Source organism: Anthonomus grandis, chromosome 14 (genome assembly GCF_022605725.1).
Source record: "Anthonomus grandis grandis chromosome 14, icAntGran1.3, whole genome shotgun sequence".
Classification (NCBI taxonomy): domain Eukaryota; kingdom Metazoa; phylum Arthropoda; class Insecta; order Coleoptera; family Curculionidae; genus Anthonomus; species Anthonomus grandis.
Genome location: NC_065559.1, coordinates 6,461,369 through 6,478,952, shown reverse-complemented (window position 1 = coordinate 6,478,952; position 17,584 = coordinate 6,461,369). Strand labels below are relative to the sequence as shown.

At 34.0% G+C, this 17,584-nt stretch overlaps 1 protein-coding gene across 6 annotated transcripts in view; it reads left to right on the top strand.

The window, feature by feature from the left end:
- The window catches only part of LOC126744786 (inactive dipeptidyl peptidase 10), an 86,754-nt gene that overhangs the window by 27,348 nt on the left and 41,822 nt on the right, over positions 1–17,584 (top strand). The window contains exons 1-2 of one of the 6 annotated variants that reach the window (XM_050452341.1): positions 4,874–5,030; positions 16,956–17,198. The exons of 2 other annotated variants lie outside the window; for them this stretch is intronic. In XM_050452341.1, the coding sequence (XP_050308298.1) occupies positions 17,133–17,198 (66 nt within the window). In that variant the 5' untranslated portion in view covers positions 4,874–5,030; positions 16,956–17,132. Of the gene's footprint in view, positions 1–4,873; positions 5,031–16,896; positions 17,199–17,584 lie in introns of those variants that run through there. 3 more of the 6 variants (XM_050452344.1, XM_050452343.1, XM_050452342.1) reach the window with 3 other exon arrangements.

Sequence of the window (17,584 nt, the reverse complement as noted above, 5' to 3'; positions counted from 1 at the left end):
CAATAAACCTATTTATTTGTGTCCCATCATGGTAAAATTTGATAGACAAATCAATATGCAAATGCAAGAAATCTGAAGCACTAATAAATTACAGTCGAAAAACTTCATTCATTTTAATCAGATTAGATTCATATCAAATCCAGATACATTTTAATTTATTCAAATCCAGGACACGTTCTACAAATAAAGAGGCTGCAGTACCAAATTATCCAATTACCAAGTTTAAATAATAAACCAATTTTAACTACTGCGATCGATTGGACTGCCGAAAATGTGAAAATGGCGAGTCGTCTGGCACACAATGAAAGGAAAGAATAAATTTGCATGTGTAATTAACCGGTCCTGGGAAACGGAAGACTTTAAATATTTGGCCATGTTAAAATTCATGTTCCACGTCAGTCCGAGAACTGTTAAAGTAACGAACATGTATTATTAATGTTTACTTTTAAATTGAGAATTTACTCGGTAATACGTAAAATAGTACATAAATTTTACATAATGCGATAGTTATTGTTTTAAAGTATGTATACAGTGTGTCATACTTGTACACCCAATTTGGGCCACACTGTATATCTATAGTATTAGTCAAATGCAGCTGATTGTATTCTTTTACTGACTGACTGTTTTTTTCTCGTAATATTGTTGTGTTTGAATGTGTTTTGCAAGGGGATTACTTAAATACAGATGGCAGGAGTGACATTTGACTCCATTATGACAACATAGGCAGTTTAAGTTCGTTGTTTTTCCTTAAAATGAGCAGAATCCACTTGAATTTGTCCTAAAACAGTTTGATGAATGTTCAGAAAGCGAAAAAGAAGTTATGCTTAGCACCCACTTTCCATGGTACTTAACAAACCATAGGCAGTAAGTTGTATACCGTTTTTTTCGAATAGTGTCGTTGCTTTTATAATGTCTTAAGTCCTGATAATGGCCTATGGCCGAAAGTCCTAGGCAGCAATTTTTAATTTATTATATATGCTAAATACAAATAGTGTGTTTTATTTGTTAATCAAAAACAGCGTTCAACTGATACACTCATTATCCACTTTCGAGCTCTAAGTTGTATATAGCATAAGGTTGCTAGGAGGGCAAATCCCCTTTTAGATTCGAAGAAACAAAGCAAGTTGGGCTACGTCCCTAAGCAATGGCGAGAGGTGAAAGTCCAAAATAAGGAAGAAGTGACTTCATGGACCTTCGATCTAAATGATAAATCAGCTTTCTACTAAAGACAATAGAGAGGCTTAATACCTAATGCTTTTATCTTGTGTGAAAACCACTATATATGCAACTGAGCAGTGAGTCTCCTCACTGCAGCACTATAGCAATAGTGTTTTCGTTTACGCGTTTGTGGATGGAACCCTCCGCATTGTACTGCTAGATACAGGTGCGACAAAGACAATTATAAGACCCGGCATAGTCCAATTTCCAGCTAAGGTTCGGAAATGAAAATAGCATATACGAACTACGACAGGAGATCGATCAAATCCACGGTGAAACAAACGTGACGTTCACCATAGGAAAAGCCACTTTGAAACATCCTGTGATAGTGGCTAAGATTTAGGATGAGGTGATCATTGGGACGGACGTAATAGACACCAAGGGCTTCGAGTCAAGCTTTAAGCAGGGAGTCCTGAAAATAACGATGATGAGGTTGTTTTGCATCATGAGGGAGATTACAGTTTTCGAGTTCTACTTCTGGAGAAACCTTTGATACTAGAACGTACATTCAATTACAGTCATGTCCGAACCAGCAATGCATGATGTGGCTGTTGGTCGAGAGATAGCAGTCGGAAAAACCCTTGTACGTCCTGAAAGAAGTATTTCTGTGAAGGTAATAAATGTCAATCATTATTTTGTGTTTATTAAAGAAAGCCATGGAGTTTGTTCAATGCCCTGCAGTTTCAGCAATACTTCGACAAGTTGCGGTTGTGGATGAAGAATTAGAGCTGGTATCGTGGTTGAGCACCGGTCTAAGGCCAGACCAAAGAAGGAGGCTAAGGCATTTGCTACATAGATATCGAGACGTTTTTGATACACGGAGAAAAGGGAGGAGGAATATAATTGAGCACAAAACCAATACAGAAAATGATCATCCTATCCGGCAGACAACTCGAAGACTACCACTGGCCCTAGAAGAAGCTAATAAAATTATTGGGAGTGTGGCAAAGGAAAACATCCAGTCAGCATTTCATGGTCTTACTGCTAAAGAACGAAACTGGCTCGACTATGTTCTGCTTAGATTACCGGCAGCTTAATAACGCGACTAAAAAGGACAGCTATCCTCTTCCTCGCAATGAAGATACTTTGGACATCCTTGATGGATCGAAGATCTTTTCCACGTTAGACTTGAAAAGTGGATACTAGCAAGTTGAGTTGGCCCCTGAGGATCGGAAAAAACGGATTTTACGGTGGGTGCTAGATTATGGCAATTTAACTTGATGTCTTTTGAACTGTGCAATGCACCTGCCACTTTTGAACGGATGATGGAAACGGTTTTAAAAGTTTCAATGGTTCCAAGACTGTCAGGAAACCTTCGATTACCTAAACGAGACTCTGACAAGCGCACCTACCTTGAGCTATCTATATAGAAAATTTGTATTGAATACCGACGCTAGTGTCTGTACAATGTGAGCATAGAAGCTGTGTTGTTCCAAATTCAGGATGGCCAAAATCAAATAGTTATTGGCTATTTTAGTAATACACTGTCCAAACCAGAGCTTTGAGAGTTACTAGCTGTTGTAATAGCGATAAAGCAATCGCTATTACAACTCGGTTCTGCAAGTACCTCTATGGGAGGAAGTTTCTGCTGCGAACTTACTATGCAGCTTTAAAATGGCTCCTTCAGTTATCCGAAGGGTCAAGTGACAAGATAGAGAATCTACAGGAGTTTGACTTTGGCACTGAACATCGAGCAGGGAGAATCCATGAAAATGCAGCTGCTCTGTCAAGACGACCCTGTCCAGAGGAGTGCAAACATTGTCAGCGCTCAAAGTGCGTTGTATGTACGGCAAGTAAGGCAAGTATAATCAGTACAATGTGGAAAGTCCCTTTGAAAGAATTTTTATTGACGTTGCTGGTTCATTTCCCGAATCAAAATCGTGGTCGTGATGGACTACTTTAGCAAATGGGTTGAGGCATGCCCTTTACCAAACCAGGAAGTCTCTCTACGATCGCCAACGTCTTAATGAAAGGATGGATCTGCCAATTTGGTGCACTTTTGGAGCTACATTCAGATCAAGGACGAAATTTTGAATCCAGCTTGTTCCAGAACATCTGTAAGATGCTTGGAATCAAGCAAACGATAACTAGTGCATTACACCCGCAGTCAGATGGCATGGTGGAACGAATGATTAGGATCATTAATCGGTATTTGGCCACAGTAGTCTGTAGCCATCAAAGAGACTGGGATCATTTAGAGATCACTATATTTTGGTGATCCGCCAGGAACCGATGTTGCCTGAGGTGAGCTGCATAGGGGAATGGATCTCACTCATAATCATGTGCGTATTTCTATTTAAGACGCCAGTGATTGAATAAAGGACGCACATGATATCCATGCCAAAGACCAGAGGTACGACAACAGTGACAACGAAGAGGTGGAAGGATTTGTCACCGAAATTTCAAACATCTTGGGATGGATCATACAAAATTCTACAAGCGGATTTTCTTTCCAGAATAATTCACTTCATCCGACTGGCTTCTTATTATGGAAACGATGAAGGCGCTGAGCTGCGTCGTATCCAATCAGAATCGTATTTGACATTCGATAAATCACTCTAATGGCCGAAAGAGTCGCTACAGCGTGACCTGTGAAGTGCAGCAAGACATATTGTGTAGCTAAGCATTTAGAAATATCTGGAGTAAAAGTTAAGTTATCTGGTTTAACCTGAGGTTTTCCGTAGAAAGTTCGGAAAAATTCAAGAGCTGCATCGGTCTAACCTCAGAATTGGACAAGCACTCAAGATAACCGGTGAAGAGACTGGTAGAAAGATCTTCTACCTGGTTATCCTTACCTCTAGAGGAGGAGTTGCTTGCCGATGATCTGAGGAGCCTAGCTATACCCAAACTCGCATGCAGCTTTGATAATCTGGACTGGAGGATGATTCGCAGCATGTTAGAAGGTCTTTAGGTCTACCGACGTGCTTTTATACCTTAACTTTGTTCTCTGTTTCGGGACAAAATGAGCTTAGCAAGGTGGTAATGGAAGGGTATTATAAACACCGAGAAACTTTCTTCGTCATTTCGGAATGACAAAAGTTGTACACCGCACATATTCTTGGACCCTTATAATTCCACAGAGAGGAAACTTTTAAATGTTCTTTTGGACATTCAAATTTGTGCTGTCTGTGTAGTTTGCCCACTCACATAAAGATGAGATCTTATTTGAAAACTTTAGGACTTTTGTTGGAATTATAAAGATACGACTTTAAGGATTATTTGATTTGTCTAGACTAAAAACGATATTTCCTTGCTTTTCAAATAATATCAATATTTCCAGCATACTTTCGGAACTCCAAACAGACGCTTTCACATAACCTCAATCCCAAAGAACAAAGCCTTTAAAGCGATTAGGTTTTCCAGATACTATGTATATGCATTCATAGACTTAAGAGAAACCTCTCACCATTAAGACAAAGCCTTTTCAATTCCCAGTCTAATCCTATCGGAACAGAATAGAATACCGGCGGGCGTTAACCTAAATAGAATAGATAGTAAAACCTAATTAAGAGTAGCATACATTTTAAGGAGTGTGAGAAGGAGTAACCGCAATTTGTGTTCAATTCTTCTTTGCGTTCAATTCTCCGGGGGTCTGTTCCGTAAAGTCGCGCCACGCCTCTTCAGCGGTTGCAATCGGCGACGACGTTGTTCCGCCGACGCCGCAGTCGAAGTTGCACCGCGACGCCGACGACGACATTTTTCGCCACCGGTTTCCGTTCCGGTGATTGCGCGTTCGACGTGCCGCATCGCGATTTCGAGTGCGGGTTTTTTTTTGTTTTGATGAAATTACTTACTAATTGATAAATCAGGAGGTTTGGAAAAAAATTGTGAAAATAGTACTTATAAGATTTAATTAAATAAGACTTATTGCTTTTTTAGAAATAGATTACTTTTTAAGGTTTGAAATTTAATTTGGTGGCTTAAACACCCTATATGTGATTACATTTTTTTGATTCTACACAAAATTATAAACATTTTTGATGTATCATGACGTTTATTTAACTGTTTCTATAATACGCGGTTTTGAAAATTGCTGTTTTTATTAATTTAAAAGCCTCTAAAACCTATTCTACTAATAATAAAAAAAAAATTTATATAATTTTTCTATTCTTACTTTTAAATTCCTTTTTTTTTCTGACAACATACAAAATACATCAATGGTCAAAAATTACAATACATGCACTTAAAATTGTTTAAGTATATAATAAAAAAACAAGTATTCGTTAGGGTATAAAAAGTATATTGTCATAGTAAGTAAATCGTCAAATATGACTTGTGTCAGTGCGTATTTAAAGTAAATGTGGCTCTTTTAAATGAAACTTAACAAATTGAATTTTTAATTTTTATTGGATACGGAGATAAACAAAGAACTCAAAAGGAAGTTTGTAATCTGTTTAATACAAAATTTTCGGAAAGGCTTATTACAAGAAGTACAGTAACTAAAATTAGAAGAAAATTTAGAGAAATAGGGACAGTAAAAAATTATATACGGGCTATGCCGCCCAAAAATTAATCAAAATATAAGATGGAATATTCTATTAAAAGTGCAAAATTATCATATTTCGTCATCTGAAAAAGCCTCAATTAATATTGGTTGAATAGAAGTCCACATTTTGTAGGAGAATGTGTATATAAAGATTACAACATGGGGAAGTCTTTATATCCCAGAAAAATGCATGTAGGTCATTGAGTTAAATGTATTGTGCATTTCGGCTGTGTAAACAGCCATCATCAGATACTAAAATAAAATACAGGTAATTCAAGATAATTTCAAAAAAAGGAGCTTATTATTTTTAGAACTTAAAAAACATTACAAAAGACATATACGTTTAATAAATAAAACTCAAAAAACAAAAATTACCCGTTATCGCGAATAAAAACAACAATAAATAAAATATTTAAAATTAAAGATATTGTGCAATAAGGACATCTACGATTCAAAATATAAAATTTAAACTTAGGACAAGATAGATTTATACATATTAAAAGAAGGTACTATAAGGAACTAGTGTGTATTAACTTTGCAATAATTTTTTCGAGCAAAAAAGTGGATTAGCAATTTGTCACTTTTTTTAGCCGAACTGTTTATGTATAAACTAGAACGAGAAATTTCTAAAAAACACCATTTATTTAAAAAACATATAAAAACATGGGTTTGCTATGTAGACGACATTTTAACTATTTTTAATAGGACCAAAGACGACCTAGAAAACTTTGATTTCATTAATTCTGTTCATCCCAACATACAGTTTACCTATGAGTTAAAGAAATAATGAAGCTTACCATTTTTAGATTTTTTAATCACTAATCATAATAATCATTTTGAATTCAAATATATCGTAAACCTGCAGCCACAGATACAGTAATACCCTTTATTACCCTTTTTCGTCATCTGAAATAGCCTCAAATAATATTGCTAGCCAACGAACAACTTTGCGTGTATTGAAGAATGAAAAGTATCATCCATACAAACCTAAATTGTTGCATGAGCTATAGGATGATGATGCTGATCGCAGACTAGAAAAACTTCATTAGTTTCAGAGATATGGGCATTTTGTGCCTAGGATATTTAATGTCATTGAAACTAACTTCCAAGGCGAATTTCTTCGTTGCACAATTTTTTTGTGAAAAACACTGAAGTAGGCGTCTAATGATTTTACTACAGGAAGATATGTTTCAATTTTCAACTCTCTAACTTCATTAGTTTTAGAGATATGGGCATTTTGTGCCTAGGATATTTAATTTCTTTGAAACTAAATTTTTGTAACTTCCAAGGCAAATTTCTTCGTTGCACAATTTTTTTGTGAAAAACACTGAAGTAGGCGTCTAATGATCTTACTACAGGAAGATATTTTTTAATTTTCAACCCTCTAACTTCATTAGTTTTAGAGATATGCGCATTTTGTGCCTAAGATATTCAATTTTTTTGAAAATATATTTTTTTAATCCAATCCAATGGCGTTTATTAGAAGAAATGGTGTTCTAATTTCCAACTCTCTAACTTCATTAGTTTCTGGAAATTGTATGGAAATATGTAACTTAAATCAAGTGTTGTTCCATTAAAAGATACTATTTAGTTATGAAGCTTTTGTTTAAATGGTATGGTAAATTAGCAAAATTTTAGGTATTTGAACACGAATAATTCCTATTGGATCAGAAAAAATCATACGCAGCATCCGCAAAAATTAAATGTTTGGGCAGGGATTTTAAATAATAAAATTATTGGACGTTCTTTTTCCAATCACACTCTTACCGGAGACCGATACTTAGAATTTCTTCAAAATGACTTAATTCCAACAAAATCTAAATCAGCTTAATATGCCAAATAGATCCAGTTGATTTCAACAGGATGGTGCCCCATTTTGCTCGTCAGTTACGCGGATATGTGAATGCGGTATTTCTCGGATAGTGGATTAGTAGGAGGGGTCCTGCAAGATCTCCAGACCTAACACCGCTGAATTTTTTTCTTTATGGGTATTTAAAATCAAAAGTTTATAAAGAGAAACCGCGCAGTTTAAATGAATACTAAAATTTAAAATTGGGTATGAAAGTAGTCTAATAATTAGTACTAATTTCCAAATTTTCACGCAAGCAATATACACATGGTGGTACTCTTATTATGTTAGAGAAAGCTTTTTTAACTAAATTTGTGTTTATTACTATTGACAGATTTGATCATCTATTGATTGAAAAGATGTGCAAGTTTTCTATTGTATTTAGCAGTAAGTTAAATTTGTATATTTTAGGATTGTATCGATCTCCATGTGGTAATTTAGATTTGTTTTTAGAAAAGTTGGAGATCCTCTTAACTGAAATTTCGGTTATTGCGATGTTGATTCTGACTGGCGATCTTAATGTAAATTTTTTAGACAAATCTAATGGATCAAATCGAATGCTTTTTAATCTGTTAAACTCGTTTAATTTTAAGATGCACGTGGATCAGCCAACCCGGATTTCAGCATTTTCTTCCTCACTGATAGATTACTTCTGTACGAATTTTAACCAACACGAAAATCAGTGTACAACAATCAATGTCGGTTTGTCTGACCATGAGGCAATAGTAGAATTAGTAGTGCAGAATAGTGCAGCTAATGAGAATGATTTTGGACGCGATAGACTTTATACTAGAGCTAACTTCCGCAAATTCTCTTTGCTTTGCAATATGTCAAGTTGGAATAATGTATTGACTACTGTTAACCCACTGCATAGCTTTCATCAAATAGTATTAAACAATTTTAACACTGCTTTTCCTGTTGTCAATATTAAGAAACGAAATAGAAAACCTTGTTATACTCGTAAACCCTTACGAGTATCTGGGAAAAAATATGCGCTCCTTTTTTACATTAGGAAATACGCTATGAACAATGCAACTTTTTTAAATTATTATAACAGATATCGCAAGACTTACAGAAACTCAATCAAAATGGCTAAGTGGACCTACTTTCAAAGGAGGATAAAGAATTCCTCCAACAAAGCAAAAGAGTCTTGGAAGATTTTAAATGAGCTAAGGGGCAAAAATAATGTCTTGGTTATTTCAAGTACCTTAGATTCCAATGTCCTCAATTCCTTCTACTGTGATATTGCTAGTAACCTTGCAGCCAATCTCTCACAAAAAATAGATCCCAGGAGCTATCTCAGCAATGTGGTAGTAACCGAATTTTTCTTTTTTGCTCCCACAAGTGTAGAAGAGCTTAAACAGTTAATGGTTAATATTAAGAATAAGAGTTCATGAGGCTGGGATGGGCTTTGTCTCAAAATATTTTCTGCTTTACCTCTTGTTGCTTTGCAAGTCTTGGCCGAGTCAATTAACTTTTCATTTATGTCTGGAGTTTTCTTAGAGTGCTTAAAAAGAGCAATGATTGTTCCTCTTTACAAGGGTGGCGATCGCGACTGTCCTTCTAACTTTAGACCTATAGCGTTATTGCCTACTTTAGCCAAGATAGTGAAACGGCTCGTTAAGGTGAGGATGGTTTCATTTTTAAATAGGTTTGGCCTATTGAGTCTTCAGCAGTTTGGCTTTCGTGAGTGTGTGAGCACAAATGATGCTATCTTTAGCTTTCTAGAGCACCTGTACAACCGACTGAATGTTGGTGAAGTTGCAGCAAGGGTATTCTGTGACTTGTCCAAGGCATTTGACTGCGTGAGTCACAGAGTGCTGCTGATGAAACCGGAGCTCTATGGTTTCAGAGGAACTGCCCTTGAGTGGTTTCGTTCCTACTTATCAAATCGTGTCCAGGCTGTCAAATTTAATGATGGTATCTCTAAGGAACTTAATATAAATGTGGGTATTCCGCAAGGATCAGTACTTGGTCCTTTACTTTTTCTCATTTTCTCGCCACAACTGCAGGTAACTGCGCAAATTTACATTGTTTGCCGATGATACCCCATCCTCTGGCACGACTCTGATATTTCTCAAATGGAGGCCAATTTACGTGCAGATTTGTTAAAAATAAAAGACTGGTGTGATGCAAATTTTTTGACATTTAATGTTTCCAAAACAAATATCCTTAATTTTAAATGTAATACAAATGATATATGTTTAAATAATGATGCCATTACCATGCCACCGTTCAGTAAATTTTTGGGTCTTTCCATAGACAAGTTGCTTAAATTTGAAGACCATATTGTGAATGTATGTAGAAAAGTCTCATCAGGCTGCTACGCCCTAAGGGTTATTGCCACCAGTCTTAATTTCTCCATCGCCAGATCTGCATACTTCGCGATTATCGAGTCGCACCTTCGATATGGAATTTGCTTTTGGGGTTCATATTCAAATTCACTTTTTAGTTCAGTGTTTGTACTCCAGAAAAGAAAAGGGCCATTAGATATCTATGTGGGGCCAAGCACCCATTCCTCATGTTGAACTTGTCGGTAACCCAATCATATATGGAGGTAGAAAGCTGTTTAATAAACTTCCACTAGAAATAAGACAACTTAAGACTGAAAAAAGCCCACGCACAAGGACGAAAATATTTCTTGCTAGTAAAGCGTACTATAGTTTAGGTGAATTTTTTAATGATTAGCATTTAAGTATTTTTCAAAGTTTTATATAATTTTATTTTATTTTAAATTAGTTTTTTGTTTTTATTCCTTTAATGTACAGTCTATTGGCTTTGTCTACAACTTCTATGTTTATATTGACAATCAAGCATTTTTGAGTTGAGTTGAGTTGAGTCAAATTAATCAAAATACTCTTAGCAATGTTTTGGATGAGTTCTGAAGTAGACTAGGATTTTGCCAATGAAGTAAATGGTGAGCATGTTGAACATTGAAAATATTTAATTCGTTGAGTTTCATTTATAATTTTACGTATTAATTAAAAAATAAAAATAGAAAAATTAAATTCGTTTTTTTCTATTTTTAGTAGAATAAGTTTTAGAGGTTTTTAAATTCATAAAAACAGCAATTTTTAAAGCCGCGTATCTTAGAAACAGTTGAATAAAAGTGTGGCATGTGATACCTCGAAATGTTTATAATTTCGTGTAGAATCCAAAAATGTAATCACATACAGAGGTAAGTATTGACCACGGCTACATGAGACACCCTGTATACAAATTTTTTGATTAAAAAATGAGCAACCAAAAATATTAATTGATGTGTGCGAGCGTTTTTTCGAATAGGCCGTCGTTTATTTTTTATTGAATTAGTTCCATATTTTTGCCGTTCACTGTATAATAATTTAATATTTGTGGTTTAAATTATTTTTAGACTAGACTAATTTTCATTTAAAATACTTTCATTTTCTTATTTTCAATATTAAAGTATAGTCAGCCATAAAAGTGTAGTGACTTGTTTTTAAAAAAATTAAAAATTAAAAATGCCATATTAATTACACAGCTATTTCAAGCCTAAAAGATTTACGTACCTCAATTCTGATATTGAATTTTATCAAAAAAATTAACCTTGGTGGAGCTACAATCTATCTAAATTGAATAGAACCGATGTCACTCCAATAATGAATTAATAGTTTCAACAATATTTTTAATCGTTAAATAATTTTTCTTTGGTGCATAATTTAATTATATCTGATTCGCAAATTCTGTAAAATACGTTCAATCATTTGATTAATGATTAGGAAAAATAGTGGAGAACTTTATTGCAAGTTTGTTTTTAAACTTCCAGAAATTGTTTATTAAAACTAATTAAATCCTATGCATGCATAATTTAAATGTACTTGATATTCACATTGCTTAAGCCATTTTAATATTATTGAAGTGAAACGTTAGGGTGACGCCAAATTAACTACACGCTCTAAAATGTATGTTCCTTAATTTTTAATTTCAAATATTAAATTTATGGGAAAAAATCAGCAATTATGCATAGGTGGAGCTATAGTGTAAATTGCACAGAACCAATGACACTGCAAAAATTAATTATTTCTTCCAATAATACTATAGGGTCTACAGTCTCTCAACTTGCAAAATGGTAGAAACAAACTTTAAAGTTATTCCAATCCTTTAATGAACTCACCTTCATCTATGATTTCTGCGTAGACTATTACTAACATAGATATTCTTACACAATATTTAAATAATAGTTTAGTCCTAGTCTTTTCTAGAACCCTATTTCTAGAAAACTTACCCCATTCTAAATTCTATGCCTTTTCATGCCCTAATTCTTCAAAAAAAATTAAACTTGACAGTAAATAGAAAGTCATTAATTTCAACAAACTTGACCCACGAAGCGACGCCTTCCCAAAACTAACAATAAAAAAAGTCAATGCCAAATCTGTTAAAAGTGTCAATAACATCACTACTGTCAAATTTTCCTAATGTCAAATCCTAAAATGGCCGCCATCCGAAATTTGTTTTGAAACGTGTTTTGCTTATAATCTTAGCATCTTCGGGAGAATAATTGAATCGGTGAGTTCGAAAACCATACATGTCCAAAATCCGCGTTTCGAGAACATCGATAAAAACCATTTAAAGCTAAAACTACTTAGCATAGACTATCGCATAGAAAAGTTGTAGATCTCATGGTTGGCAATGTGTTTTTAAGGGTAGTTTTTCAGAAAAAAAAAATGAACTACCAATGACAGATCAAAAGTGGGAACGGACTTGCACGGTTTTTGAACTCAATTCTGTATATAAAAAGATATAGATAAACATTTATTGATTTTTTATATATTTATTCAATACAGAGGAAAAATACAACTTGAAAACTAATATCTCAATCATTTTAATCATCATTTTCAGCGTTTGTAGTTTTCCATGAAGTGATGTGGTAATTAAATTCCAATGCTTCACCTTGGGTATAAGTCATTACCTTCTTGATGTCCAGAATTTATTTTTCATTAATCGGAACAGGTTCTTTATATGCTTTATTATTGGGCAGAGGTGGCTGTTCTTATGTTCTTTGAGCAATTTAAAAGTTTGAGAGTGTAAACCATCTATATATTCCCACGTTTTAACATATCCTGGATTTGAACTTTCATACAGGAACTGCCTATAGTTTGACACAGCAAACGTTTCCTTTTTAGCACCGGTACCGAGTACTACATGTTTTTTTATAGTAATCAGGCCACCAGTTCTTAAAATTAGTAATATCAGTGTATCGGATCTGCTTCACAGTAAATGGCTACTTGTTCCTGGAGGTCAATATTAAGTCCTCATATTCTTCTAGAGTGTAAATTCGATCATGTTTTTTAAAATTCCGTTTTGCACAGCCAAAATCCCGGTCACACGGCAAAAACGAATGGCCTCTTACTGGAAAATAATAATAAATTTTGTTAAATCTCTTGGTTGCCTGTAATGCTAAGAGGAAACGAACCATTGTTTGGTTTCGGTTCTGCCCTGCACATTCATCGGAAAATAAATGCAGTTCAGTGATTTCAGGGGGTATATGTTTCATTATGTAATCATTAAGAAATGTACACACTTCATTAGGTCTCTTTTGACCTTGACCTTCATGGTAAGTATAAAAATGGCCAGTATTATCCTTAAGGTTGTGTATTTAGAATGCGAATACCCAGAGCTGCCTAAAATTAAATATTTCCTGGACTGGAATATGCGGGAGTGGCATGTTTTGCATATAATCAAAGGCTAGTCCTATCACTTCTGGTCGTTCAGTACAAAGGGTTTGCACTTCTTTAGTTTTGTTATAAAACTTTTTCGCCCGCCTTTTATGAACTATTAGTTCAGCTGCAACCACTCTTTGCGTTATCGTTAAGGGTACCATCTTTAAGCCTCGTTCCATGTCTGTCGCATTCCGAATATACATCAATCTGGGGTCTTCCGAACTTCAAATTGAAGTTTTCGTTGAAATACATTAAATAGAATTCGTATTTAACTAAGTGTTCCAACTCTGGATATTTTTCGACAAAAACGCTATGCATTTTCTTTACAGTCAAAGATGCATCTAAATAACGTACGGTTTTGGAGGAATAATGTGAAACTTTGACCGGAACGCCTGATTGTGCTCTTTAATTTTTTGAGTCCATTCATTGCATATTGTACGAGGTATATTATTATGCCTACCTCTAAAATCGTTTGGTGATTTACCTGCCAAAAGTAGGGTGTTCAGGCGCTGAACTGCCAGTGCGATATGGCATGAAGACTTATAAATGCCTGTTTGCATAGGGAAATTCTATTTGAGCCTTTTAAGACAAAGTATGAAAAGTTTGATCTTCTCTCTTGTTTGTTTTCCGCACTTCTCACGCGATTTCTCTCGATTTGTTTAGCTTGCATTAGTCCTTGTAAATAAGTATATTGTTTATTTTTTGTCATACGACTGATTTTCTTTCTTCCTCAGTAAACTGTTTCATGCATTTCTTTGTACAACTAAAAAATAAAACAACTATTTTGATTTAAACCCAACTTGTTGCTAAAATGTACTAGCCTGACTTATCCCTGACTAGCAGTACTTCGGGTGTAAGCGCATTATAAGTACATTGAGCGTACTTATTATGCGCTAAAAAAACTAACCATACTAACCCAAATTCCTATAAAAAATATTTATTTGTTCAAAAAAAAAAATAAAAAAATAAAAATAAATAAATAAATTAAGATAAAAAAAATTAAGTCCCCTAGGTTCTCAAACAATATACGTATAATGCGTTCTTCCGAATTGCTGCTAGTCAAAGTGTGTCAAACGCAGAGCCTATAGTCTTTACATTGACATGTTTACCCGTCTTAGAAACATATGCCTGACCTTGCAAACGTGCTGTTTTCATTGCATTATATTTCCAACTATCCTTTTTCTGCTGGCACTACTAGTTTCACTAACTTCTTTATTATCACTGGATGACATAATTTTACTTTAAATTGTTAATAAAACGCTGCTACTAAGCTATTTTTATGATAAACATACACAGGAAGTGAACGCTGTGCGTGCAAATAAGCAACTGGCTACTATTTTGTTGTTGAGATGAAAAACCGTACGACGTGGACATGTACGGTTTTTCTCCTCACTAGCAGCCGTGCTACGTTAACGACTAAGTATCTAGTACGGTTTTTAAGCTCAATCGATGAAAAGACAACTTTTAAACAAAATGGCCAATCATACTTATCATACTTTAATAAACAATCTTACTTAAAAATGTCAAATTTTGGACTTGTACGGTTTTCGAACTCACCGAGTCAATTAAATTTAGTTTTAATCTTTAATCGATGATTCATTCTACAGTCGGAATGCGATTTTAATATCAGCTAATACTGGTTAATAGAGTCAAAGCAGCCTGTCTGACTTGAATTCCTTGGTTGATAAAGGTCCAGTTTCACTTTTTTTAATTAATTGCAATAATTTGAGTGAATAGCTTGTTCATGTGATACAGCAGACTGAAAAGATGGTAATTTACAAGAATGTTATTTTTTTTATGTAGGGTAATGGTTGCACTGTTCCATTATTATCCCACTCATTAAATAAAATATATTCTAGAAACATTTAATAAACACATTCAATTTCAAGAAAATGACAAGCTTTATTCCCATTAGACTAGGCTATAACCTAAGGCAATTTCCACACACTCAATAAAGTATCAAATTAAACGACATATTCGTGCGTAATAAAGTTCCCGTTGTGAAACTGCCGCAAATAAGATAATCAATCGATTCCGGGTTTTAGTTTATAATAAAGAGCGAATATCAAAGCCGGGAACGGGAACAAGATCCCCGATCTGCTTTTGACATTGAATTGAATTAATAATCCGCTCTAGTATTTTACCAATTATACTGTGATGACATTTTTGAAACTGATGGAATTTGCCAGTTGTACGTTTTAAATTAGAGGCACTCTAAAAGTAAATAAGCCTTGTTTTGGGAAAGTACATTGTAAGCAAAACTCCGAAAACATTGCAAACATGGTTTTATTAAGCCTGTTTAATTGGCTACTAAAAAGCTTTTAATAAGACGAGACAAGCGAATAATAGAAGCACTGGAATTGTAATTAAACTAGACTGCGTCGGTTCGAGACCATTTCGAAATTTGATTTATTCTTTCATCACTCTTTTTTAACATTCAAATAAAACGTCCACCTTAAAGAATGATCCCTATTTGCTCTGAAGAGTGCTTTGAATTCATTAAGAGAAAGTTCCAATAAAGGAAAAACCATCGTTTATATGATGAAAAAAATTGACTACTTTACAATGTCAAACCTTTTTTTAAATGGCGAATTTAGCAAAATACTAGCTAATGATACTATTTACTAAAACCAAAATCGTTGTAATCGATTACTTGACAATTAGTGATAAATAGGTAAAAATGTATTTTCAACAATAGGTTGTATTTTTTACCTAAGATCTATAAACCAGTTACGTTAGCTGTAGCACTCTACCAAAATGCTACAGCTAAGGAAAAACTGTAGAGGACAATAAATAAATTAAAGAGGATATAATACAGGGGATACTAATTTGCTGAAACTGTTTACGAACCTTCTTAAGTATGTTTAAATCTGTAAAATCTACGGTTGAACATAACCGGTAAGAGCCTAGCAGATTTAAGATTTGCAGATGACATACTCCTAATATCAAATATCAAAATGCTATAACAGATAAACTCTGGGAGTAATAATCATCGGCAAAAACTACACACGAGCGACACTTTAATATATCGGGTAACAATTACATAGAGGAGAAACAAAAGATGAAGCAACACGGATGCTGAGAAATGCCAGAACTAATATCCAAGTAACCAGATGTGGAGTTTTGAAATTTACATGATCCATGTTGAAACCATGTTAAAACTTATATGATTTTTAAGAAAGGCCATCATTCCAGTTTTAAGGTTTTTTTCCACAATTTAAGTTAAGGAAGGCAGAAGGGAAATAAACCTGTAATGAACTGGAAATACCCGAAAATAAAAAAGAAGCTTTAATTGGACTCCAATTGCCTCGAAAAAATAAAATAATTTAAATGAATGAAGTTGAAAAATTAAGTTAAATGCTCAGAATTCTCGGAAAAAAAATACACATTACTCCTAAAATAGAAAACCTTAAAAAAATATAGTTTTTAATATCTAGAAGACGTTTTAAATGCCTTGAATTAAATGGAAAATTATATTCAATTTATAAAAGACTAATAAATATAATTCAACTTAAAATTACTTCAATAATCTGAAACGTTTAATAACATATTATATTTAAATAGTTCAAATAAGTATTAGAAATTAATAAAATATTTAATTAAATAATACATTTATGATCCTTAACAACAAAACAAGAAGTGATTCTCATATTTTCCTATAGCGTGATAATAAGTAGTCTAAGATCGCGTGCGTAAAATTAGCATTTTCCGCATTGCCTAGGTGAGATATAAATAACTCCTTAAGCTCTATTGTGACAGAGACAAATCTATTTTAATTAAATTTACTAAATAATCCGAACAGTTTAAAATGTGGTGTAGCAACTGACAATAGAATAAAATTAATAAAAATGTCGTAAAGGACACAAAAAGTCGAGTGAGTTGATAATATTACAGTACAATGAACACGGTCCAGAGTACAGGAACTGGAGGGCATGCCACTACAAAGAAATCTCGACGAGACGAGGTAATTATATTTTCTACGAAGAAAAGTGTATAGCACTCATTTTTTTTTTGGCTTATTGTAGGTAAAAGAGTCACTGGCATGTTATATGGAATGGCTTTTTTAGCGTTTCATACTGACTTTTTGTTTAAAAATAAAACAAATAATAAAAAAACCGGGACGAACAAAAAATGGGTTTAGCTAAATTTTGAATATAAGCACAGCAGAGGCCAATTCATATAATTAGTTAGTGGTTTTCAGACGTAGACTTCATTGAGAGTTAATGTAGCTCCTTAATGATCTTGATTTCGTATAGTACAGATTTTGTACAGTGAAATATGAAGTTAGACTTTATTAGTATCAGTATACGTAATTTTACCTATATTTCCTATAATAACAAAAAGCTTACA